A 26,844-nucleotide genomic window follows, 5' to 3' on the forward strand; every position below is an offset into this window, starting at 1 on the left:
TTTTGATGATAAGATTCTCTGTTATCAACTACTAACAGTAAAGTTGTTATAACGTTATCACATTTGATGACGTGTGTGATACCACGCCGTTTTAAATTTTTGTTCATCGCTATATTTGTCTTTTAAGTTTTAAATACCTACTAGTTCCTAGACGCTTAGTGCTTCGAGCTTAGTAACTAGGGCGCGCCTACCTATAGCAGTATTATTTATATTTTTAATTTTATAATTTGTCAATTAGTCTTAAATGTGATTAGTTTTACTCATTTACAGTAATTAAGTGTAATTTAATTGTTATCTTAATTTTTTTTTACATAAATATCTGTACATTTCAATGCAATTCAAATAGTCTTGTGTAGGACACGTAAAAGTTTACAACTGAGGTTTCAATAGTCTAAATTAATACCTCAATTAAAATGGCTAATGAAGTATATATTGTATCTGCCGTCCGTACACCGTTAGGTAAGCATTTAAAACATTTTAAGTGGGTTATTGCATTTTTAAACCTTAAATATATTAGAATTGTTCTTTAAATTTTTTTGATGAACCTTATTTTTTTTTTTTTATTAACAATTTATCTAAAATAAAAATAATAATTATAGTTAATAAGTGTTTTATTTAATAAACTACCAAAATTATACAATGATATTGTGAACAAGTAAAATGTATTTTTTTTATTTTACTCTACCTACTTTTTGTATCTTTTTATCTGTTAGTTGAATGTAAATATATAACAAAACAATCTATGCTGCTTATGTTGTAAGCTTGTTATGAGTAAGTGCTTAACTAAATTACATAGGTACCTACTTGAATATTAACTTGTGTTAAAATTTTAAAATTCTTAGTTATGATGTAATATTTTTTAATAACTTTATATGCTACTATAGTTATTGTTTATCCATCAATTTTTAATAGAAGAAAATAAAAAAACTTATTTCCTAAGTAATATTTTTACAAAAATATTGTTGTTCACAAGTTGAACTATTTTTTTAATTTAAAAATTGTTTTTTTCTAATTTTCTATTCTTTTAAAATATTTTTGTTTGTTTAATACTAAAATGTGTACTTTGAATTCTAATACTCAATAAGAAAAACAAAAAAAAAAAAAAAATTTTAAATAGGTCTACCTAATAAATCTGTTTGAATTCATACACTAATATTTATTGTATTGTTTACACTGTATGGGTGCATATTATAATATTTTAGTAATAGTATATTCATAGAGACAATCTCAAGAAGAAAAAGTATTTGTATGGTTTTATAACACAGTCATTTAAATAGAAAATTACCTTAATTAACCTATATAAAAAAAAATTACATTTTATACCTATTACCTATGTTTAATCATAAAAAATGAATCATGAGTTGGACAAAATAGCTTTACCCTGTTATTAAATTAGGAATCTTGATAGATATTTTGTTCATATATTTTACTTAAAAATCGGTACATAATATTTTATTTAGCAACTACAATTATTAATATTTATTTCTCGCTATAATTATATAATTAAAGAAATGCTTTATAGGTTTTAAAATGTAATGGATTACCTTTATGGGCCATTAATTTTTTAATGTTTATTGTTTATAAATTTCCAGATAAACTACGGTTATAAGTTATATTTCAATAAGACTCAAGTTGATTTTATGATGTATATTTTTGATCATTAAACTCAAGAGTATCTAGTTCATATAATTACTGTAAATTATTGTTAGATTTAAACCAATTATATCAAAAACTAAGGAAATATTGGTATTATCTATTATCTAACCTTAAGCAGCACCTATTGCAATAATTTAAACCTTAAGACGATTTCTTACTTGTATTAAAATATTCAAATTATGTTACATAACAATTTAACCTTTTATAGCTATTAATCTTATTCTAATAAACAATACCAGATATTACTATGAACTCTTCTAATATTTCACTTGGTCGTATATATTTTATAACAACTAACATTTATTATATTATTGATAAAATATTTTAATGTTTTTAGAAAATAGGACAACATAATATCTACTACTATTACATAGTGCCTATTTAATGGCATACATTGAACACAACAAATACATTTTTGATAGTTGAAGTTGCATTTATTTTTGTTTAAATCAAAATATGGTTAAAAAAAAGTTATTACTTTTATTTTGTATATTAATATTGGGTTGCATGTAGAATCACATTTAACGAATATACAATGGTTCCTTAAACATAATTTATTGGCCCATGGTCGGTCTATTAAATCATAATCAATTATTAACGTAACCTAGCATTAAAATTTAAAAAAATTTAAATTGTTCTCTAACCAACCTATTCTTTTGAAATTTATTTAGGGACTAATTACTTTCTTTAATTTTATTTGGGGTCATCAAAATTTAATATACCTACACATTTATCCAAATAAAATATTAAGTAAAGGCAAAATCAAATGAAAACTAATAACAACCTCATATAATTCACCATCAAAAAAGAAATTTTTGTCAACAAGCTAGATAAAAACCACCTACTGGCCACCATTTGGTTACCTATGGTTTACGGTAACCTAGTACTTTTTAGCCAGGACATTTTTAAATGTAAATAGACATTTTTTTGGATGTGTCATGAGTTATGACTACGATGTATGCTATATTTAATTTGTAAATTTGTTTGATTTAATGAACAATTTTTGACCATAATTCTCATTTGGTTTCCAATTGAATAAAATTAAGGTTATGTTTTTATTCTAGGTTCATTTGGAGGTTCATTGTCGTCTCTGAAAGCTCATCAATTAGGCAGCATAGTTATTTCAGAAGTACTTAAAAGAGCTAATGTCGATTCAAAGGATGTATCTGAAGTGATTATTGGACAGGTAAATAAAAATAAATGTAATATTTTACATTATAGTAATTAATTATTTTAAGTAACATATTATTTTAGTATTAAATGTGCATGTAAAAATATATAACATAAATGAACATTTTTTAGACCCTTACAGCTGGACAAGGTCAAAATCCAGCCAGACAAGCTTCATTAAATGCTGGAATTCCAATCAGTGTACCCGCTCATGTTATCAACATGCTCTGTGGATCTGGGCTAAAGTGAGTTGAAATACAAAATCATTCATGAACATTATTTATAATATATTTGACGTACATAAACAACTAACTAGTAAGTTTTGTAGGATAAAAATTATTTAAATTATATGAAAAAGAACAGGTGATTGTCCCCTAGGGCTGTGGTTCATGGATACCAGTCAATCAAATGCGGAGATTCTTCAATTGTCGTTGCAGGTGGCCAAGAGAGCATGAGTAACTCTCCTCATGTTATCAATTTACGAAATGGTGTCAAAATAGGTAATGCAGAAATGATGGATACGATGCTATGTGATGGATTGACAGACGCATTTGAGAATATACACATGGGCATTACTGGTAAGAAATCTAAAAACTATGGATAAAATCAGTTTTATATTTGAATTAGTCGAGTTATTCTAATAGTTAGCCTATCCCATTTAATTGTGGATATTAAGTTAAAATAGAACAGTTTTTTTTATGTTCTAATTTTAAAGCAAAGTTGATAGTTACTATTTTGTCTATACTTCCCTCATAAGCTAAAATGTCTAATAAAAAATGAAAATGGTATAAAAACAAAAGAATAATTTAGTTTGTTTAGGTAGGTAAATATGGCGTAAGTTTTTAAATATTTCCTTGTGCCTTACGGCGTTATAACTCATGAAAACAGTATGTGTAAGCCTGATTTCCTAAAATGTATTTAATATAATTATACAAACAATTTTGATTTAAAATTGAAATATTGAAACAAATTGATATTATACGTTAAGATTTTCACTCTTCGTTCAAATTTTTTTTTTGTCCATTATATTCATAAGAATTTTGTATAAAAATATTAACTAATTAAATATTTTCTTTTCAGCTGAAAATATTGCCGAACAGTATAATATTTCAAGGGAACTTCAAGATAATTATGCTTTTGAGTCTCAGAAACGGACAGCCGAAGCTCAAAAAAATGGTTATTTCAAAGATGAAATAACACCAGTTGAGGTGAAAGTACGACGAAATACCATCGTATTTGACACAGATGAATATCCAAAAAATGATACTACTTTAAATTCATTATCTGCATTGAAGCCTGTTTTTAAACCGGTAAGATTTAAAACAATTAGGCATATACTTATAGTATTGTTTAGAAATAATTTGAATGTCTTCGTTCATATTTAGAATGGTGGTGGAGTCACAGCTGGTAATGCATCAGGAATAAACGATGGAGCTGCAGTAGTACTTTTAATGAATGGAGAAGAATGCAAAAAACGAGGTTGTACTCCATTGGCTAAAATTGTAGCTCATGCTGTGTGCGGAGTTGAACCAAAAATAATGGGTATGGGCCCAGTACCTGCTGTGCTTAAGACGGTAGGTGTAAATAATTTCTGATTAGTACCATAAGTAATTTTAATACAATTTATAATGTAGAGCCGTAACCTACAAGGTCTACAAATAGCTATGTGCATGTTAATCATACTTTACAGTGAGTAATTAACTTCAAACTTTACTAAATTCGTAGATTGAAAAAGCTGGTTGGACAATGGATAGCGTGGATATTTTTGAATTAAATGAAGCATTTGCCGCACAATCAATAGCTGTATTGCGTGATTTAGGATTAAATTCAGATAGAGTAAACATCCATGGAGGTGCTATTGCATTGGGTCATCCTATTGGAGCATCTGGTATAACTGTTGTTTTTATTATGTGATGAACACTTAAAATGTAACTGAACTGTAATATAACAGAGTATAGTAAAATATTCAATTTTGATGACTACACCGGGTTGTCACAGGTTTTAAATTTTACATTAAATAATTATGAAAAATAACATCCGATTAGCCATTCAGTATGTTAAACAACTAGAAAGAGCCAGTTTTATTTTGAAAGAGATATACTTGTAATTATATATTATTTTATTCATATTGAATTAGTAATCGATATTATGCAAATCGGCATAGGTATCAACTATCAATTTACATTTAGACTTTTAGAATAATAATAAATAATAGATTGTGTTTTACTAAATTAATATTGCATAAAAATAAATATTGAAAGTATAAAAATGTAATTTAATTATACTATCAAGTACCATTAATTAATCAATTTGAGATAATATGAATCATAATACTTATTACATTGCAATAAAAAGTTGCTTTTAAACAATTGAATTAATGTGACTAAATTATATGATCTATTTAATTTAGGCGCACGAGTATTGGTAACGTTGGTGCACATATTGTTGAGGACTGGCAAAAAACGAGGCATTGCATCCTTATGTGTTGGCGGAGGTATGGGTATTGCTGTTGCTGTCGAGACTTTATAATCATTGAACGCGCAATTGTTCTCTGTGCAGGACATTAGACTGTAAGTAGTACTTTGATCCAAGTCATAAAATGTTTTAATTCTTGATATTTGTTGCAGGTTACATTACTGAGGGAATATTTATTTTATATCATCTAACAGAGGAAAATTAGTTTAGCTGAAATCAGGGTTGATAATTTTTTTTAATCTTGTATTCTATTTAAAATAAAAGTCTCGTTTATTTTGTTAATGGGTTATGGGCTATGACCGAGTTTTCAGTGTTTATTATTGTTAATAATTATAATCATTAATCAATTTTATAACCATTTTAGATTATTGTTAATTTACATTGAAATAATAGTTTATTGAAATTCATTTTTAAAAATGTTATCCTGTATTCTAAGCATTGCATTTTTTAAATACACCAGTCCAATTAAGATGTTGTAAGTTGATACATTTAAGCAAATTGTATACCAATTAATTTTAATATGTATAAATATTACATTTTCATAGAAAACAATTTAATGTGTAATAATTGAGTATTCATACTTCATAATGTATTAGTGTTTTTTTTATATCAATGTCAGTGTAAAATTATACTTAGATTATTATCTGAATAATAGTCACAGTATTGTCCTTATCAAATATACCAAATGTGCCAAATATTTTGTTTTAAAAAAAATTAACTTAACATTTTCATACATTGTAGTTCATTTTTATGGTTAGTTATTAACCAGACAATAGTACTTTTTTTGTCATTGAGGTAACCCTGTTTAATTTTGGTTCCATTTAAACAATTATTAAACATGGATAGTAAGCAATTCGACACTAAGAAAATATGTAACAATTGTGGTTATAAGTTAAGGTCAGTAAAAGCATTCACAGATTAATACAAAAACCATTTAAAAAGTAAACAAGAGAACTTTATTAATGCCTTTACATAATTACTTTAAAATTTTGTATAAGCTATTGGGTATAAATGGAAAAAAACCATTACCATTAATAGAAACTTTACTTTTGGGAAATGGTGTAAATTCAAAATTTATAGGCTTTTTTGCCAAATTCTTAATGGATGGAATACAAAGTTTTCCGTGATTCGCAATGAATGAAGTCCAAATGGATGTGTCTTTCTTGTCGCAGTCAATCAGATATGAACTCCATTTGTTTGTTCTTAACATGCTATTGTCAGGATTAATATCATTGTCATTTGAATCTAATTTCATTTCCTCAACAACAGCTATAGTATCTACACCAGAGAACTTGGAGGGAGCAACGACGTCTTGCAGTATATTATCGCCAATATACAAACACTTTGGGTTCGACTTCCCAGTTTCTTTTTTTAATAAATCATGCAACTGATCCCAATTACCTTGACTATAAATATTGTTAAATTGTATGTTGTCCACAATATCACATTCGTTTAACATTTGAGGGTCGGTGTTATAAAATGGTCTATTCGTAGTGAAGAATCCAGGTTTTCTTGAATAAAAAACAGCTATATCAAATAGTTCTTTCCAGTTTTCACCTAATGACTGTGTAGCTGTAAAATTGGCATAATCAACATGTGATCCCGAAATCAGGAAAACTTTTTTAGTTTGTTTTAGTTCTTTGAGCCAGTTGAGTACATAGTCTGGGCATTTATTATAATATAAGGAGGGTGAAGATTTCAAGTATGGAAAGTAATCGCCAGTATTTGCAGAAAAGTTATCTCTAGAGTACATGTAGATCAAGCCTTTTAACACATCAGGCCAGACATTATAGGTTTGAGGGCGAGATTTGTTATCAATACCATCTATACAACGTCCAAATACAAGTGACACAGGAATATCAAAAAAATCAAGAAGAGGTCTGATTTTTTCGGACATGGGTCCGTTCCAAGTTTCTAGAAAATTTTGCACAAACACATCAGTCACCGTCCACGTCCTGTTCGGGCCATACACCGATACAATTTCTTCGTCGGTCATGAACTTGGTGCCGTGGGCTGCTCTCAGTATTTGACCTGTACCGTTTATTTTTAAAATGTTACCCTTTTCAGCGTCTAAAAACAGCCCCCGCTGAAAGAAATCGAAATCTATTGGCTGCCGCAGGTGCTCGTCCGAGTAATTGTAATTTTTTATAAGGTAATCGATCAGTACGTCATAAATCATCTGGACCATGGGCCCTATGCGGTATTCGCATATCGTGTTGTCTAGGTCGAAACCGATGCAATCGTAGTCGGACAATTTGAACGTCTCCGTCATCGTTCGCAGGTGAAACGATATTCAACACAATCGATTCGTCGCGACTCACGACTTCCAAGTACGTAGGTTTGCTGTGTAATATGAAACGGTATCAAATTTCGTTACCGGTCGGTGGACGGTGATAATGTGACGCGCGCTTTTCAATTCTTAACCTGAAAAATAAAATAACGCAACAATAATTACTACAATAATTAGTAATAGGTACCCATAATACTATTGCTGTTAGATTTGTGAATGGTGAGTTTTGATCGTTATGGTTATTAAGACTGTCAAGATTCAGTAGCCGCTATTCACTGCCGGAGGTCTTCATCGGAGCTTCGGACGGAAGGCCCGTACCTTTACTACCAAGTAATCCACTCAAAACCGCCCACACCCTCTTCAAGACTTCAGGCAACTGGTGAGTTAAGGATATTGTTTTAATCTATTTAACGAATCGTACCTGCATGGGTTAAGCGGATGAGATCCGGCGGAATTGTTGAATTTGTGTAACGTAGCGGCGCAGTTCGGATAGTTTTCGACGGATGACACACCTCGAATGTTCGGAATTCCACTGATAACGGCATTATCAACACAGAATACAGAATCATAAACAATACCGACTACCGAGTTCATTTTTATTGTGCTACCCACCTTCGTGTTGCTTATAATTCGAAGTATAATAATAGATTATTTTAATTATAATTGCGGTCAAAGATGAAACGCAATAATTCTAATCTCACAGTTCGGTGAATATTGTTGTTAAAATGGTTTTTAATGATTGGTCACTGCTTTAGATTATACTTATCTCGAAATCAAAAGGATCAGATGAATTTGCTGGTTGACATATTTGCCCTTTGTCCATTCAACGACTTTCATTTTTTTTCGCACGATAATTAATAATACATTACACTGATTGTAAAAAGTCACCATTATCTAACTCTCGTGTTATGAAATCATACGAACAAGATATGCCGACGGGATTTTAACCTTGGATCATTGAATTTACTAAATTCTTAATAAGAAGGTACCTATATCCTGTATCATACGCAAAGTTCTTCACAAAGTTCTTATCAATATATAAGAGACTAATCAATTTATATTTTACACTTCAAATGTATGTACAATTAAAAAAATTTACCTATACATATTCAGAGTATATTATTGCCTATTGGGTGGACAAATCCAGCATTGAGCAAATGTAATGTTATTTTGCCGATTGCTTTAAAAAATATATGACTTCTTGTGGTCAATTATTGACTAGGTACCTATTGTAATTATAATACAATTTAATTTAATTACTATTATTTTTTTCATTATCTAAGTTGGTTCTATGAAGAGCATTATTATAAGATTATATTTTATATAATACTTGCAGTGATGTACTGAGATATGATATTTATCTTATATTTGATGGCCCACGTGTAAACCGTCTTGTAAGATGTAGGTACTTACTACTTATAATAATATATTTTACCTATTTCATATACGTATAGAAACACTATTATTATGATATGATTTTAACATTTTAATAGGTACCTATTTTAACATACACTGATGTGATCTACTGATCTTAAAATAATAATTATTCATCCGACGTAAAGACATAAAGTAAAGACTTTATAAGAGATGACTAAAAAAAAAAAACATAATATATGCAACTGAGTAAATACACTCTAAACTTATAAAACATTTATTATAGAAATACGAAATTTCGTTAAATATAATATGTGCTTTATTGACACGAAATTAAAATTATAAGTTTACAATTTATCATCATAATAACATATTGAAAATAATTAAGTATATACGGACAGCTATACTAAGACACTAAGTTCATATTTTTATTATGTCGTTGTTTGTTAATTGTGTAAGTGTAGATTATAAAATGGTGTACTAAATTAATAATTTCCTATTTTTTGATTTTAAATAACAATATAAGTAGTGTAGTAGGTATTCATTCGCTTCTCCGTCTGTTTTGTGGTAAAATCAGATCGTCGACCACGTGGACGAGTCCATTGGTTGTCATTATATCCGTTTCGACTATTTCAGCTTCGTTGACCTGTTTATAACATTTATACATAGCACACTTAAAAATTATTAAAGTCGTCATAATGTCTATATAACTATATCCTAAATAAAAACGACGCAGAAAGCTTTCAAATAATATATACTTACATTGGCCCAACGCAACTAGAGATTAATTAAGCTAATTTACAAAACTAATATAAAGGGTGCTAAAATTATGTACCTAACTATTGGTATCTGGAATCCGTTTTACAGATAATAAAAATGCAATATCTTTAACTGGGCAAAGGTTTTTTAACACTATATTATGTTGTAGTATACAAATCTGGAACCGCAGGTTGAGCATCAACACTTAAACTATTTTAATCATAATAAATTAATAAACGTCATAGGTACCATTAACTTGTCGTCTTCGTTGGATACCCGGATGATTTCGTTTTTCGTTTTGATCTCGTACTGCCGACGCGTGCCGATCAACGCCGACGGCAGGATTCGGTCGGCCCGGTGGTTGTCGAGGATTTGTTGCATGCGGGTAGGATTGCTGAACAACCTGTGCAGTTCAGCTGCCCCGAGTTTCCTGAACGCATAGTTTGTGGGTACGAAGTACGTATTGTGAATACCACTGCAGAATTCGAACGACGCCCAACCCTCCGAAGAAGCGCCAAGCACCAGGTCCATAGCTTTCATGTACAAACTGCATAATCGTCAAAAGCGCATTTAAAATCTCAGTTAATTATAGCACTTCAGTTGTTCGATATATTCGCTAGGGGTGGGCTTGTCTTGCAGTCCTGCTATTGTGCAGTTGCTGTATTAGAGGGGCTGGAATAATATGTTGCAGCGTGCAGTGGACCTCGAACGTTTTTATCATGCATACAATTTTAATTTTTGACAAAATATATGATCGAGTTATTTTGATTTCAAATAAATATAATATATAGATACACTTCTTGGTATGATTTATTATTCAACCAATTTTTTTGAAAGTCTTACCCAATTTATTTTCAAAATTTTCAAAATCCAAAAGGTACATATGAGCCTCAAGCTTGAAACCGTTCTCAATAACTACTGAAGTTAGTGTTTTTTGTATACAATTAATAATATACATTGCCTTACTGCAAGACCTATAGACAATATTTTGCTTCAAATTTTGTGAGTACTTTCAATGGTTTCAATTTTAGCTTCAGTTATTGCGTTAAATACGTTAGGTACAATAATATTAAAAAAATATTGTCAACAGCTAAAGTCAATTTGTTTTCATTCGTCGATCTAATTAACAGCTGGGCCACGACGAGGAGCTACTATTATTATATACATAGGCCCCCTTATGGTTTATACCTGAAACTATCGTTTTTCCTGATCAGGTCTTCGACGGATATCGTCGGCGGGTACAATACATGGTCGATGACGTGAACGGCTCCGTTGTAGCCTCGCACTGTTTGAAAGTGAATCTGACGTCCTTCGACACCGAATTCGTTCTGGACGCACTGCAAACGGAGTTGCTTACCAGGTGCAAAGCTCTCGACGGTTTTCCCGTCGTAAATGTTCTTGGCCGTTATTATTTGACTCCCAACGTGAAAATCTACGAACGCTCGGGCAGCACTCGGGTCGGACCGGATGTGATACATTTCCATAGAATTCATACCTGTGTCAAGTCAATTGCTAAATATTTATACACACAGACACACACTTGCACACACACACACTATAGACAGCGGTACGTAGAATATACGTCATCCATAATTGGAAAACACGTACCGGTCGTTATATAACCGGGTTATAATAATTTATACTATACACTGTGTTCGCGTGAAGAATACTTAATAGACATAAAATAATATGGGTGTATATATAATTAATACGGTGACTTACATCTGAAGGCTTTGTTGGTCGGTGCGAAAACGGTTAGTGCGTTAAAATTTTCAAACGTTTGCGCGAGTCCGGCAATGTTGACGATCTGAACAAAATCGCTTAGACCCAAATGCTGCATGATCTGCAGCGCCGATTTCCCTGCAAACCGAGTTAAGTATATAATAATAATAAATATGATACATTGTATATACTATATATAATCTTATAGGAATTTAAAAAATGCAAGTACTTATGGGGTGGGACTATGTCAGGCACGGTTCCAGAGCAAAGATCTGGGAGGGGGTCCCACATTTTTTTGTTAATGTTATCACTGTCCACCATGAACTAAGATAGTACTATCTTAGTTTGTGGACCCCAGAATTATACGTATAATAATATATTATATTATCAGACATACATGTAATTTGAAGTAGAGTCATGTCAGGATCTGTAGAATTATTTTAAAAATTTGGGAAATAATATGTCTGGGGGGCTGAGCCTTTATACCCCCTTCTCTGGATTCGTCCCTGGGCTATGTAAATTATACACATATATAGGTGTCATTACTTTTTTTTATTCCTACTAAAAATGTAACTGTCAAAATTGTTCATTTATACAATGTATTGTTAGTTGTTACTTGTTATATTATATTATTTAAATATTTTATGCTATCTGTAATGTGCAATACAATCTTCACTTTGATTACATATACAATACTGCACATATATCAATCAATATACCTTCTTCAGAGCTCAGTGCAAAATTTATAGCGTAAATTATTCCCTTGGACGATAATTTCAAATCGTTGTTGATACAGTTTCCTTGAGCCATCACAGTGTTCTTCCCATCACAGCTGAATTTCACGTAATTACTGTCCGCCAGACTTCTAACATACTGATCTTCGGTGACTGCACTCAAACAAACAGGTGTCGGCAATAAGTGCTTCAACACAAACGCTAAAGAAAATTTTCAAATAAAAAATATTAGTCTTAAATAAAAAATGTACACCTCTGCCAATACTTAATATGTGGTATGCGACTGTTTTAATATATTTTTATTATATAAAGTAATTTTAGCACTACGAACATTTAGGAAATTATCTTGGCCATCATATCATTTTATACTGGTAGGTTACTTAAGTAGGCAATACGTTATACAAATGGGGCTTATAAATTCAAATATTCACTCTAATTTTTTCAGAAAAATGTCTACCTAGTATTATATGTATTTACCCACTAATATTTTATGACGTACATTTGATGGTTCAGAAGCAAAAATGTACTATATAATATTGACATTCAATTTCACACGTACCCTTGCTGAGTGTCTCGTCATTCAATATCCTTCTGAGTTGATTTTGCGGAAATCTTTGTAATGCCATGTCGGTAGGAACCATAACCGTGAGTGTTTGAAATGGTTCTTTTAGACTTTGATGCATACGTGAAACTTCGAGCATTTTTGAAAATATTGTTAAGTCTTGGTTCTACAAAGACACAAGGTCCATTTTTATTACTATTTATTAATTATTTTTAAAAACCTATTAAGTTATCGGAGACCTGGTTAATAATTTGCACCAAATTTCGATTTGAATAAGTGTAAGGACTTAGCACGGAATTGATCAGATGCACCACTCCATTTTGAGCAATTCGGTTCTTACGCATTATCGTAACACAATTTATTGTTTCGATCTACAAAATTCAATTTATTAAAATCGATTGTTATTCGAATATTTGTTAACGATATATTATATAATACGAGTTACAATCTTCAAAGATTTTTGACTGTCGTTATTTTTTTTTAAAATATAAAATATTTACGTATTCATTAGAATTGATAACATTTATTTTAATTTTTGATTTTTTTTTCTATACCATATGCTCTATCGACTAAGTGCTCTCAACAAATTGACATATCTTACTACTCATTTTCATATAGTTTATAATATGAATGCAAAATATGCAAACATACGAATTATATCAAAATAGTAAAACGACTAGAATACTTAAAATCGTTTTTAGATAAATGTTTATACATATCAAATTTTTCGAATGTTTTCCTTATTAAAATTCGAATATGCGTATATTATATTTTTAAATTGTAATCTTATAATTTTGACAATGTTATAAGTAATAGTTATTAAAAAATGTAATTATTTATTTATATATTTTTTTGAAGTGTTGTTGAAAATCCCATTGTAAATTAAAATGTATAATATGTTACAGATGTAATATTATTTTAAAATGCGATTTATCAAAATTTCATAAGCTGAAATATTGTTCGTTGATATTCTGTACGGTTTCCTGCCAAAGGGGAGTGAGTTATATAATGATTAATGAATAATATAATATTATTAAAGGGGGACGAGGTGACCGAGTGGTCTGACTCTTCCGCTGCGACGCAGCCGGTTGCGGTTCGATCCTCGGCCACCGGGCGGCATTTTTCTCCGGACAAGTCGCGGTGACCGGAGAGCAAGTGCTGCCATCCCCCACCCCCCGGGGCATGGCAGAAACCTACGGGTGCCCCATTCGAAATTCTGCCAAAACAAACACACACGTGTTCCCCCTACCGTTCCAAAAACCTACAAACCATCAATACAAAAAACCTACAGTACCTACTAAAATAGCTAATGGCCACAGTTGCCGGGCTCAGGATCAATTAAAAAAAAAAAAAAAAAAAATTATTAAAACTATTAGGTTACTCGGAAAATGTTGCTCACTTTTGTTGAGTACTTATTAAACCTCAATTGAAGTCCATCGTTCAACGTGTTCAGCATCTCGTCGGAAGATACGTTTTGTGTCACGATCCTCAAGGGCACCACGTGGTATCTGAGTATCTCGATGGCCGATTCGTAAGACTCCATGGCCGACCGAAACGCGTTGTCCATTTTCTACATTCCCGGGCCACACGGAATAAAAAAATAAGATTAAATTTAATATACTATAAATCATACGAACGGCTTTTGAATTAAGTTTCAGAATTATATTATAATATTAATCCTAATTAATAATAATATATGAGTCAATATACGGAAAAAGCTTCGTCGGTTGGAACGAATATCGTGTACGGGCCGCCGCTGGTCAACGAATCGTACAAGCCGTGGTGCCGGATGTACCGGACAAACTCTCGGGCCCCAAGTTCTTGAGCGGTTTCCAACACGTTCTTTGTCGGTTTTACTGTAAATAATTAATATCGTAAATCGTTACAGCGCCCGTATCATCCGCTACTCGAACATATTATATTATGTATAATGTATAAATCTATTAATATAGCTATATATATATAGGTGACGCTTTGGTTGTTTAATTTTTTAAATTAATTATTTTATCTGTGCGCAGTCGATTTCTGCAGTTTTATCAATATGCAATTGAAAATAAGGGTTGCTACTTAAATGTAGTAAGAAACTAAAAAATCACTGGTGATAAAATAAAAGATTTCTGTATCGTAATTATTGTATGAAATCGTAACATTTTGCAAATATATTATGTTTATTGTTAAGTATATAATATTTGCATCACTATAAAAAATTATTTATGAGCTATATCGAAAACCCAAAAACTGCACAATGAACGGGGTGCAACTTTATTAAAAGACACTATTTAAAAAAAACAGATACGTCATTATCTCTAAAATATTATAATCTTTCGATTTTATGGTAGATGTTTGTTTTTCTCTAAAACCACTTTAAACACAAATTATTACCATTTAGCGTGGTAATGTGTATTCGTGTTATGAAAATCGTGTGTGTAATCTCCTATAATATATGACTTTATAATATCACATATACTTTACGCTGTAGTTATGTAATTAATTATCATGTTTACTAACCACCGGTGCATCCTGGACATCCATACATCGACTTGAATCCCAAGCAGCATTCATACCTCACGATTCTATACTCGGAGCGAGAGATAAAAAAAGAAAACAATACAAATTAAATTCGGGTCATCGTCGCCGAGTGACTGCAATTATTGCAATCCAGAGTCAGGTCACTCAACGTGTTTTGTCCGCAAGTTCGATGCTGACGATCGTCTATTGGCCAGCCACGCTCCCTGTGCGATGTTGCGCCGCCATTGCCCGACGGAACCTCCTCGACGGTGCAAACATTGGGCCTGGTAATCGAATTCGTCAAAAATTTCCCAAAGCTTTTCGCCGAACGACGGCAATTAATGTACCTACTGTCTAGTCTCGATAACTTGAATCCCAAGAGGAATAAAAATCAATTCTATTTATAAACACCTCGAGGGGCAAGACAAAAATTCAAGACATCGAGGTTTGAGTTATCGAGACTCGACTGCATAAATATTACTAATTTAGCCGTCCATGCATTTGCATCTTTTTTTTTGGGGATTTTTGACACGATGCTTTCCAAGATAAAAATGTGTTTCAAGTACACCCTATGCTAACAACGAACTCTTTTGGGACAATTTTTTACATTTGACGTAGTCTCAAACATTTAAGTGAATTTTTAAACTTTTTAATGCATTATTTATTTGTTTAGGTAATTTTTTAACCTATAAAAAAATAATGTATACATATTATATTTATATTTATATAATTAATAATTATATAGACATATTTTAATAGTTATAACTTCTTAGGTCATAAATTAAGTTTTTAAAAGAGTATTTTACTTTAGAGTTTGTAGGTTATAAATGAATTTTTCGATATTATTTTAGGGGCATATTCGAGTTCTAAATTGCGGTTGCACCAGCTCAGTGTTATACACCGTTTGTAATTTCTGATATTTCTGTTTTATTTTGTGGTAGAAAAAACACGTTTCCTTAATTCTCTTCGTTGTGCTTTCTAAATAATGCGATATAAACGATTAATTTATTTATATGAACTTTAATATGACGAATACAATATTAGAGTAACGCATTGTTAACACGCAGGTAACTACTTTTAATTTTTTTCCGTCATAAAATGTGTCATTAATATTTCCGATTGTGTTTAAATTTAAAGTTAATCGACGGTTTTATGTATCATTGTTTTAGGACCATAAAAAATAAAGATAACGATTATTGGTCAGTGTGCAGTGTATTATAAATGACTTACCCATATTTGTGAAGCGTAGTGTTTCTGTTGTGATGATAATTTCCATAAACCACATCGTACGTCAACATCAAACTCGTTAAGACAATAGTTACAATCATAGCTGACGATTTACTGTGTATAATAGCTGTGAACTTTTTGAATAATAAAACTGTTGTGGTTATTACAAACTATAGTGGGTGGGCTTTATATATGCGATTTTGACCGCTGAAGATTCTGTGCAAGTAATTAAATAAAAAAATAAATAAATATCCCAATGGATTCGTCTTTGACCCATATGTACATATTAAAATGTAACAAATATTCGCAATCGTCATATTTGCTGCACGTAATATCTAAGATTTAATTATAAATGCGTATCTATTATATCATATGACGACAGTGTGCGTATGTAATTGAACTGCATGCGTATATTATATTGTTTATTATTTTTTTTTTTGTCGTCGTGATTAGACATTAACCTAATTCTTTTTAACAGACCTGTGCAACCATGAACAGGCCTATTTGGACATTGCCTTTGAGCAAGCATACGATAAATAAACTGGACAAACTAGGATACAAGTGTTGTGAAGATTTGCTAGATGCATTGGGTAATATTAAATTTAAATTTAATTTATTATCATTTCTATACGTACATTGTATATGTGAAGGGATCGGAAGAACTATTGTAAATACAATTATTAATTATTACAGGTTCATTTTATTAAATTGTATAACTATATTTTGTGACAAAATTATGTAAAATCGTTTCATGATATTATGTTCTATAGACGATCCTGAAAAAAAATCAAAATTTTTACGAAAACATATGGAATCAGAATCTGAAATCCGTGATATGCTAAGAACTCCCAAATACAAGACCGCTGCAGAACTAGTAAGTGAAAATCATAATTTGATTAATAACTTATAATCAAGATTAAAGATTGAAAATTTTAAAACCCTTACAATACATATAAGTTTACTTATCATGTAAGTACTTTAAATCCTCAGAAATGTAAAAATAATAACAATATATTCTCTATAAAAATATAGAAAAAAAGTTTGTTATCTTTACATATTTAATGTTCATGCCCATATGTATACATATAGAATATACATGCATTTACATATGTATGCAGTACTCACTGATATTATAAAGAAAGTCACTTACAAAATTTGCAGAATTATGCGAATAGTTTGAATCGTCTAGGACAATTTTGCTTTGATATTTTGAATCGTCAAATTTTCGCATGTTAAAAGTAAAACCACTATGGAATAATAACGAAAAACATTACTCAAACATGTAAAAAAATAAATGGAAATATAATGAATTATTTCATAGACTGAGAAATACTCAAAAAAATTCAATTTCTACCAACATTTCACCATCGTATGTTTAAAAGTTAAAATCACTTTATACTATCTTATAATAAGTTTACTTCATTAAATGCATTATAAACACTATAATACTAGATTTATGTGAATCTAGTGTGTGCTCTTAGGGATGTAATTGTGTATAATGTTTATTTATAAGTTATAACATTATTAGCTTAACGTGTATAAATGCAGAAAGAGTAGTTTATTGCAGGTTATTATGGTAAAACGTACTCATTATGTATACATATTTCGTTTTCTGTACAGGACATTGAACGCGATAGTATTGCTACCTTCTGCAAGTCCATTGATGAACTTTTGAACGGCGGTGTACAAGTTGGACGAATAACAGAACTGTCCGGAGCTCCAGGCTCGGGCAAAAGTCAGTTGAGGTAAACGTTTATAATACCACTTTTTCAATTTCAGGTCTTCAGGAAATATGATATTGATCCTCGTTTGACTATGTTTTCTCAATATTTTTTCAGCATGCAACTCTGTGTTTCCGTTCAAATACCTGTGTGTTTTGAAGGACTACAAGCCGAAGCAATTTATGTCGATACAAATTCAAATTTTTCCGAACTTCGACTAACAGGTAAATAAATGTAAAACACAACATTATGATATACCTGTATAAATAGATAGGTGATTATAATTAACATTATATTTTAATAACATCGAATTATATTATTTAGAGCATTTTATTTGTAATGCATATTTTGTCAGATTCTCTTAATTTCAAATTATAATCTCTATATTTTTCTATCTAATAAAATAATTCGTATTTTATGTCTTCCGTGCGTTCTCAGCACAACTATAGTAGTATTATAATTGTTTTTTTTTGTATATAACGTATAAATATTACATTTTGCGTCATGCATACATGTTGTTATTTATTAATCTCACTGCAGCGCGTTAATGCGTTGTTACAGTGTTATACGCATATAAACACGTCGATGATGATGTCAAGTGGCTCGTTATATTCGTTTTCAGAAATGATCGACGCTTTCCTCGGCCATGTGTCTAAAGTGTTGTCGGGACCCAACGATTTCAAAGGAGCAGCCAACAGCGAGTTGCTAAAGAGTCTGACCACCGCTGGTATGCTGAGTAAAATACACAGGGTTCAAATGAATGACCTAAACCAGCTGCACGCTTTGTATACGACTCTCGAACGTCACCCGAACGTATGTATATACTAATAATAATATTATAATATAATATAATAGTACAATATAAATTATTATATTATTATAATAATCGATAATTTATTTTTGTATACAACATGCGATTGTTATCGTAATAACTCGCAATGGTTCGTTGACGTTTATTATCAGCTCACGGACGTTATTATTACAGGTGAAATTAATCGTGGTGGACAGTTTTGTCATGCCGCTGTACCAGGTGGAAAATTCGCTGAGAAAGAATACGCTGGTCCACAGCGCTCTCGATCTGTTGCAAACGATCGCTGTCGAACACGATCTGGCCGTAAGTGATAATGCATCAGCTATTGTATATAATTGGGCATATAAAAATCGTCGTTTCGTTTTAATCCGAACGCGTTTATAACCGCGTTTTATGACCATATACACGTATACGGTATACTCTCTATAGCTGTATGTAGGTACACTGTACAGTTTGTTTTTCACCGCACAATAGACTTTCTGTTGTGTTTAAATCTGTTGGTATATACGCATAGGTATATAAGAAAAGAAATAATAGCACGATATAATATTCTCAAATAATTATTATGACGTGGGACTATATGCCATTATTGTTTCAAGTATAGGCCTGCGTATTTTAAGGCGTGCGTTGCTAAAATTCGTTCGAAGGTTATCGTTACGAATTTACGATGTATAATATAGTCAGCATATCAGGGTCAATGGTTTTCGCAGACCGATATATAACTTAATCCAACGATTTAATGCACTGTGTATGTAGTACTGCACAAAATAAATAGTCAGGTCGAGATTGAAATACTGGTGTACATCATACATCATACTATTATAAATGTTTGCGGCCTACATCCGTTTGTATTATATTGACTCATTATTTAGTTCAATTCGGTTCGTAAGACATTTTAGATAGTTTTGTTGCAAACAATATAAGCAAGCTACAGCTCAGCCCGAGTTTGAATAATTGTCGAATGATTAATGAATACGATCAAAGCAATTTTATTTTCATAAACTTGGAATAACACACGCGAAGATCGAATTTATAATATGCTAAAACGCATTAACTAAAATAGTAAACCCTAAAAACATATTTATTTATGTGGGTTTTAGTAATCGTTTTTTTTTCTTATGAAACTTTGTATTTTGGTCTACCTTAATAAATAAAACATAATACCTATATTATCTGCAATGAATATACTACTCGTACAATACTAGGATGAAGTATTAATTTTGTTTAAAAAATAAATTTGCATGTTGACTTGGTCATCTATTTCGTGTACATCATACATTATTCGTTGTATATTCGTTGGCATTTGCTATTATAGGTTCCAACTACCAATAGTATAACATTTTGTGATTTTCGAAATGTTGAAATTTTTGGAAATCGAAGATACAGGTAAATACACAGTTATAATATTTTATACTGTATTTATTTTTACATATTATATGCGTTTGTTGGTGAAATCATTATTCATAGTTTTGATTTTTAAATAATGTCAATCCAAATACCGAACAAAATATAATTTATAAATAAATAATAAGCATTTAAAATTTGGATAAAAGGTTAGGAATCTAAAATTGTCTTTTAAAAAAAATCGAAAAAATAACAAGTATACTCTATTTTTGATATAAAAAGTATTCGATGCAGAACCTATAGCCATGCTAACATAACCACTATTTATTCGCTTGATATTTTGTACATAATGTGTGCGTGATAAGTTATGTATCGCTATGTATCGACGTCACGTTTGGTATACAATTGTTACAATTTATTACAGGTGTTACTGACTAACGATCTGACGACCGCGGTCACCGAAAACGGCACGGAAGTATTTCCGGCGTTAGGCGAATCGTTCGGCCATCGCGTTCAGTATAGACTTCTGCTGAGCAAAATTCCCAACCGGCCAAACGAGTACACGGCGCTGCTGAAGAAAAGCGTCGAACACGGTCGTTCCGCAGCTCGATTTACTGTGAGCATAATTACTTACCTATGTGTTGTAGTTTATATCCGAAATATAGAATATTATAGCTGTAGTGGTGTGTTATAAATCTATACCGATCGGTAAATTTTAATGCACTAAACAGCTGCTGTTCGACATGCTTGCCGCACGTGTGCATTAAAAATTAGCGATATACTTATGAGAAAATCGGCTCTTAAAAATTATTCTACCAATACAAAATGAATAATTTATATGCGAAATTATTGAAATATAACAAAGCGCATGCCATTGACGTACAAAAACTGTTCAGTTTTTAAATAACCTGATCATTTTCACCATAATGAGTTGGATACCATAGTTTTTTTTGCATACAGTTAGGTATACTTAATGAATATATTTCATTACAATTAGAATTAGTTATGCGCATTAACAAACCTTCTAGTACCTATACTTCTGTGTTTGATACCTAAAACTGTTAAGCTTTCTATAGTATCTACGTATTTTTTCAATTTTAATCCTATTGTTACCCGTTTGACTATTTACACTAAAGTATTTACGAAAAGTCTTTGGTGAGATGACCGATCGGTATCGGTTAAGTTATCATATTAAACATATCATTATTATGTCGAATATCGATATAGTAACTGTTGTTTGCGTCCAGCTGAAAAATCGCGAAATCTCGCCATCACAACATCCAAGTGTTAGCCCACTTCCCAAAGTTAGCATATTTTTATAAGATAGTTTTATGGTTCGAACAATACGTGGAAACACGCGTACGGTAATGGTCAAGTAAATATTATAAATTGTGATTATAACGATTGTTAATAGTACATAATAATAATAATAACATATTATGTCGCGTACTTCTGTCATATAACTATAATATATAATATTTTATATGATGAGTCGATTTTTTTTCTTCCGTCAAAGACCGTTACGGGACTTTATTCGTGATTAATTAGACCGTTCCACTGAAATAATAACACAAGTGAATATATGCGCGTCATTGCAGGCGGCATCGCGGCAACCAGCTAATTATTTCTTAATATTCGGTTTCAAACAGTCATCGTACATTCGTGATTAGGTATTTAATATTTATGTACAGTATCTGTTCACTTGGTCGGTGGCCATCTGCAATATGTATTATTTACCTTATCAAAAAGTTTTTTTAAATTGTTTGTATATATTATATTCGCGCGTACTGTACCCCACAGATATTAAAACAAAACGCATGGGTACATAACTCGTGGAAATTTTTATTTAATATAAATTGTGTGTTATAAGTACCCACTGTTTTATCGAAAATGTTCAGCAACAAACACATTTGATGGTTATAACAGATCGCAGTTATGTCATAATATGTAAACGGTTGCTAATTAGATACTTAAAAAGATCTTTTGAAAACGGTGCACGCGGCTTTCTAAGGGGTATTCTTAAAATATTCGTTTTTATTGCGCGTAAATAGAATTTTATGATATACCTTTATATAATATTATATTAAGTTGAACGGTTAAGACATGTATACATTTAATCAAACTCAAATTTTCAACATCGGTCTCCTATATTTTAAAATAATAAATGTGTATAGTCGTATAGATCTCGATAGTCTTTTGACACATTACATAAAATTAATTATAGTGTGCGCAGTATTTGGGTTATTTTTAACTTATTGTTATTGGGTGTACAATGTACATAATTATGTAAAGGCAACTATGGGAGGTGCTAGAGGAATAATTATAGTGCGTGTGTTCCAAATTGTATAAATTTTGTTTTACAGATTACATTGGACGGAGTGCGCGATCTGACAACGGAACAACCGCTGCAGTAGGTAGCTGAGTGCTGACAAAGGAATGATCGAAAATTAAAAAAATCTAAGTGTTATTGTGATGCAGTGTTAGCCGGACATACACATGAGATACTACATTTATTTTAAATTAAACTATATTACGTGAATAGAAATAAAATAATTTACATAATAAAACCAAAATAATTTTTTTTAAAGAGTGTATACTATATGTCTAGTCTAGGTAGGTACTTAATAGTTTTATACTTGGGCACACTTGTACATGCGCGTACAGCTATTAGCTACTTACGTATAGTTTAACGACCGGGAATGTTAAAAAGATACTTCAGCGCGGCTATATAGCAAAGCTTGCAGACACACACACTCATACACATGTATATAATATTATACAATGGTGTCACCCGGCACCTATTATTATTTGCGGCGCAAACTATTCAAACGTCTCTTAAAAAGGTTTTCGCGGCGGGACGGATCGGTGGCGACGAGGCAAGGTAAGAAAAAATAATAGTAAAAGCTACTTATAACGATAAGTGTCCGTCAAAAGAAAATTATTTTAATGATGTATTGATTCGCAGTACAATCGTTCGACGAACTTTTCGCACTGGTACACACACATACATGTCTGCAGTATATTATAATATATAGGGTGAATCATAATACGCTGGTTTTGGAGAAATTACTCTACATTTAAAAAAAATTAATTATTTTTAAGCACTATACTTGTCTAATTAGTTTAATATTGTAAATTATTATATGAATTTGTTATTTATAGGTACCTATTATTATTATTTGTAATATATTTATCGAATATTAGACGAGCGGTGCGTTGCGGATCACGGCTGTCTCAAACCTGAAACAATAATTCGTTGCAAATTACATTTTATTTTTATCGTGAAATATTCATTACTCACCTTGAAGCTCCTATACGAAATTCCAAACAGCTAATTTCGTATCTTCACAAGTATCTGTCATATTTAAAAACGTATATTACTGTTCAAAAAATAACTAAAATTAAATTTAAATTTAAGTGAAATTGATGTCAGTGCAAATATCACGCGTACACTTCTCGCTGAATTCATATCTGTTCTTATAGTATTTTTCGCATCACTAAACATTTTCTTCTACAGTAGCAGAACGCAAATGGGTCGTTTTTACTATATTATGTTGCATTATATATGTGAAAGGCAGAGACAACAAGTGTACCACGCAGTCTCTTTAAATAATACGATTAAGAACGGCCGACGACCAATCCATTATGATGATGTTTAACATAATACGACTGCTTTCGATATTCGTCGTGAACCGGTATATAGTTTTCGACCGGAAGTCGTCCATTACATATTATAATAATGTAATATAGTCTTATCAACCAGGACTGTACCTACTTCAAAAGCGCCGAAACCGCTGCAATCGTCTCGATACCATCCGAGAGCCTCCAGTAGTCTCTTCGGATATTTTTTTTTTGTATATAGATCGCCCACACAAGTGCATGCACACTGCACTATATAATATTATAATGGTATATAATCCAGTGCTCCTCTTACGCACGCCACAGTTTATAATTATATTTAATCTCAAAATCGCAAACGCAAATTAAGTATATGTTGCAACCCAACCATTCGAAATTTGTGTTACTATATTCAACGTAATAAATCCAGGTATAATATGATGCATACATGAACATTATTTTTATGCCACCACTCAAGTAATATTGCTGATGAAACGCTGTATGCCATTAGATTCGTTGGCTTAATAATATTGCACCGGGCATAATGTTGGACATAATATAATAACTGACGCGGATCAGACGCAGCAATGGAAAGAAATAAGTATCATAATATTATTTATATGTAGGTACTAATGATATTAACGATTATTGTCATTATCGAAAAAAATCGATGACTTTTGTCCGTCGCCAGATAATTATAATATGGTGTTGTACTGTTGTAGACTAAATAAAGATTCAATGTATAGACTTATATAATACATACATACCTTCTATATTATGTATAAAGTGTTAATAACAGTTAAACAGTCTCCTGCTTATAACATGCATACAGAGCGATTCACCAAGCATGCTCACCCCATTTTTTCCTTTATTAATGAATTTATTCAAATTCTGATTTTTGGAATTTTTACATATACTAAAAACCATATTTTCAAATTCTTGAATTTTTTTGTACTACTTAAGAAGTATTCTGTGGTGATACAAACTTCTGTTTTTCAAATGAGAACCTCCCTCTTTTACTATAAATTAGTTAGTGGATAACTTTTCTGAAAATTTCGATGTACCATATTCAGAATTCGAATGGGTAGTTTCTAAGTTTTTATAATGCTTGTATGAAGGATAATAAATTGTCCATAAAACAGGTTTTACATAAATATAAAATAAACGTATAATTGGATCTAGTATTTGGGCCATTTTTACAAATTAGTGATATGTATAGATTAATATGAATGACTACAATTTTTAAATCACCATAGCCCCCATAAGCTCATTACTAGTCATTACTATGGACCTTTTATCTTTAGAATTCAAAGTCAAATAATTCAAAAACTACTAGTACGAATTTTGATCTTCATACGTCAAACATTTCAGAAAAATGATCACTGCATCATTTGCAGTTGAATCGGGGTGTTATTGTTTGAAAAACAGAAGTTTGTATCTCCGCAGGAAACTCCTTAAGAAGTACAAAAAATCTCAAGAATTTGAAAATATGGTCTTAAAGTATATCTAAAAATTAAAAAAAAAAAACAGATTTTGAATAAATGCATTATTGAAGAAAGAAGGGGATGAACATGCTTGGTAAATCACCCTGTATAATATATGATACTATATAACAATATGAAATATGAAATATGAATGATTTGCGTCCACGCGCGTCATAATTGTTTTAAAATTTTGTATACGTGTTCTATTAAATATTATTATTATTGGTAATACACGTTCGTTTTCATACGGCCCATTATCCGAATGTGTTTATATATTCCTAATAAATTACTGATGGAATAATAATTAAAATCAAAAAAAATTTCGAATGTACCTATGACCATTCGATGTTGCCGATATATCTGTATTATATACGCAACAATAGACTGCAGTTCGTTATAAAACAATACTCGTATCCCTATACTAATTGAAAACAAATCGACGTATGGACGATACGGTTGTCGAATAAATTATATCGGGCGAGCCTGTGACAGTGCAACTATATAATATAATTCACGGCGTCTCCGTCCTAGCTGCAGTCGGAAACTCAATATAATCGTCTCTCGGTGAAATACATCGAGCTCGTTCTAATTAGGGGCGTGTGCGGGGATGAAAACTGTGTAAGGCTATATGAGTGCATATTTTACGCATTAACGTAAAATACACAGTGTATACGTAGGTAGGTACACCACATCGGTATAATTTTTAAAACTTTTTGAGGTTGTTTCGGATGATGAATATATGATAATGATTATGACTAATTGGTTAAAAATGCAAATGCACACATGATTTAGTAATTATTATCTATCCGAGAGTAATTTGTAGTATTTTTTTCACAGACACATGTAAGACTTAAATAATTATTACTTGCACACAAAATATACCTATAGGCATGTACCTACGTGTACAACTGTAGGCACAAGATTAATGTTGGTTATCTTATACTTTTCGATTTAGTTGATGTACCTAGGTATCTAAACAAATCACGTATACAGAACCTGCTACCAAACATAAAAATGAGTCCATCATCACCCGTGCACAATATTACAACAGAATAAAACAAAACATTGTTTACATGATGTTTATACAAACAATTCAGATAGTTAAGTCACTCGTCAGTTGTGGTGGAAAATTCGAGTTTTGGTTTATACTATGATGTCAGTGGGCCGTGCCCGATATACATATATAATATAAAACAAAACGACTTTTTACGATTCTCAATAGGTATATTCCTGGGGGGGGGGAGATGCAGGCTATACGGGTATAGACGTGTAGGTGCCTATATTGACTATATCATATACGCAGTTTACGGATTATACTGCAAGTACAAACGATTAGCCTAGGACCTGGGAAAACTATACTTGTACATATATGTATGTATATGTGTATGT

The 26,844-nt window shown here is 31.3% G+C and overlaps 4 protein-coding genes across 8 annotated transcripts; 2 read left to right on the forward strand and 2 right to left on the reverse strand.

Annotated features, from left to right (window-relative positions):
* The first annotated feature begins 117 nt into the window (after positions 1-117).
* LOC111039076 (acetyl-CoA acetyltransferase, cytosolic-like) lies at positions 118-5,998 on the forward strand. Of its 2 annotated transcripts, XM_022322387.1 has the most exons (9): positions 120-459; positions 2,721-2,842; positions 2,959-3,071; positions 3,205-3,404; positions 3,907-4,136; positions 4,212-4,400; positions 4,552-4,714; positions 5,237-5,396; positions 5,454-5,998. In XM_022322387.1, the coding sequence occupies exons 1-8, from the start codon at positions 414-416 to the stop codon at positions 5,353-5,355; spliced, it is 1,182 nt and encodes a 393-aa protein (XP_022178079.1). In that variant the 5' UTR covers positions 120-413; the 3' UTR covers positions 5,356-5,396; positions 5,454-5,998. The 2 variants fall into 2 exon arrangements, with proteins under 2 accessions (XP_022178080.1, XP_022178079.1); XM_022322388.1 differs by lacking the exon at positions 5,454-5,998 and having other exon boundaries at positions 118-459; positions 5,237-5,398.
* A 236-nt stretch (positions 5,999-6,234) lies between these two features.
* On the reverse strand, positions 6,235-8,295 carry LOC111039075 (5'-nucleotidase domain-containing protein 1). Of its 4 annotated transcripts, XM_022322384.1 has the most exons (3): positions 8,204-8,295; positions 8,013-8,123; positions 6,235-7,725 (listed from the first exon to the last, which is right to left on the reverse strand). In XM_022322384.1, exon 3 carries the CDS (start codon positions 7,571-7,573, stop codon positions 6,278-6,280), a length of 1,296 nt encoding a protein of 431 aa, XP_022178076.1. In that variant the 5' UTR covers positions 7,574-7,725; positions 8,013-8,123; positions 8,204-8,295; the 3' UTR covers positions 6,235-6,277. The 4 variants fall into 4 exon arrangements, with proteins under 4 accessions (XP_022178076.1, XP_022178075.1, XP_022178078.1 ...); XM_022322383.1 differs by having other exon boundaries at positions 8,013-8,284; XM_022322386.1 differs by lacking the exons at positions 8,013-8,123; positions 8,204-8,295 and adding an exon at positions 7,788-7,945.
* On the forward strand, positions 7,857-22,940 carry LOC111039077 (DNA repair protein RAD51 homolog 3). Its single transcript, XM_022322389.1, has 9 exons — positions 7,857-7,970; positions 16,956-17,067; positions 17,248-17,351; positions 18,098-18,222; positions 18,316-18,422; positions 18,821-19,011; positions 19,184-19,312; positions 20,778-20,969; positions 22,717-22,940. The coding sequence occupies exons 2-9, from the start codon at positions 16,968-16,970 to the stop codon at positions 22,765-22,767; spliced, it is 999 nt and encodes a 332-aa protein (XP_022178081.1). The 5' UTR covers positions 7,857-7,970; positions 16,956-16,967; the 3' UTR covers positions 22,768-22,940.
* Positions 9,202-16,876, reverse strand: LOC111039074 (transforming growth factor-beta-induced protein ig-h3). Its single transcript, XM_022322382.1, has 12 exons — positions 16,481-16,876; positions 15,421-15,534; positions 15,251-15,315; positions 14,453-14,598; positions 14,142-14,312; positions 12,982-13,113; positions 12,740-12,908; positions 12,166-12,381; positions 11,447-11,584; positions 10,913-11,219; positions 9,974-10,271; positions 9,202-9,611 (listed from the first exon to the last, which is right to left on the reverse strand). The coding sequence occupies exons 1-12, from the start codon at positions 16,576-16,578 to the stop codon at positions 9,507-9,509; spliced, it is 1,959 nt and encodes a 652-aa protein (XP_022178074.1). The 5' UTR covers positions 16,579-16,876; the 3' UTR covers positions 9,202-9,506.
* Positions 22,941-26,844: the final 3,904 nt, after the last annotated feature.

Source organism: Myzus persicae, unplaced genomic scaffold, assembly GCF_001856785.1.
Source record: "Myzus persicae strain clone G006 unplaced genomic scaffold, MPER_G0061.0, whole genome shotgun sequence".
NCBI lineage: Eukaryota > Metazoa > Arthropoda > Insecta > Hemiptera > Aphididae > Myzus > Myzus persicae.

What these genes read in the sequence shown, in the direction of transcription:
- LOC111039077 (XM_022322389.1), top strand. Translation starts at nt 16,968, where the DNA reads ATGAACAGGCCTATTTGGACATTGCCTTTGAGCAAGCATACGATAAAT. An exon ending in ACAAGACCGCTGCAGAACTA is followed by an intron (nt 17,352 to 18,097) that starts GTAAGTGAAAAT and finishes TTTTCTGTACAG; the next exon opens with GACATTGAACGCGATAGTAT. An exon ending in GTTCCGCAGCTCGATTTACT is followed by an intron (nt 20,970 to 22,716) that starts GTGAGCATAATT and finishes TTTGTTTTACAG; the next exon opens with ATTACATTGGACGGAGTGCG.
- LOC111039074 (XM_022322382.1), bottom strand. Translation starts at nt 16,578, where the DNA reads ATGATTGTAACTATTGTCTTAACGAGTTTGATGTTGACGTACGATGTG. An exon ending in ACTACGCTTCACAAATATGG is followed by an intron (nt 15,535 to 16,480) that starts GTAAGTCATTTA and finishes TTCGATTACCAG; the next exon opens with GCCCAATGTTTGCACCGTCG. An exon ending in ATGTCCAGGATGCACCGGTG is followed by an intron (nt 14,599 to 15,250) that starts GTTAGTAAACAT and finishes AATTATTTACAG; the next exon opens with TAAAACCGACAAAGAACGTG.
- LOC111039076 (XM_022322388.1), top strand. Translation starts at nt 414, where the DNA reads ATGGCTAATGAAGTATATATTGTATCTGCCGTCCGTACACCGTTAG. An exon ending in CTGAAGTGATTATTGGACAG is followed by an intron (nt 2,843 to 2,958) that starts GTAAATAAAAAT and finishes AACATTTTTTAG; the next exon opens with ACCCTTACAGCTGGACAAGG. An exon ending in TATACACATGGGCATTACTG is followed by an intron (nt 3,405 to 3,906) that starts GTAAGAAATCTA and finishes TTTTCTTTTCAG; the next exon opens with CTGAAAATATTGCCGAACAG.
- LOC111039075 (XM_022322384.1), bottom strand. Translation starts at nt 7,573, where the DNA reads ATGACGGAGACGTTCAAATTGTCCGACTACGATTGCATCGGTTTCGAC.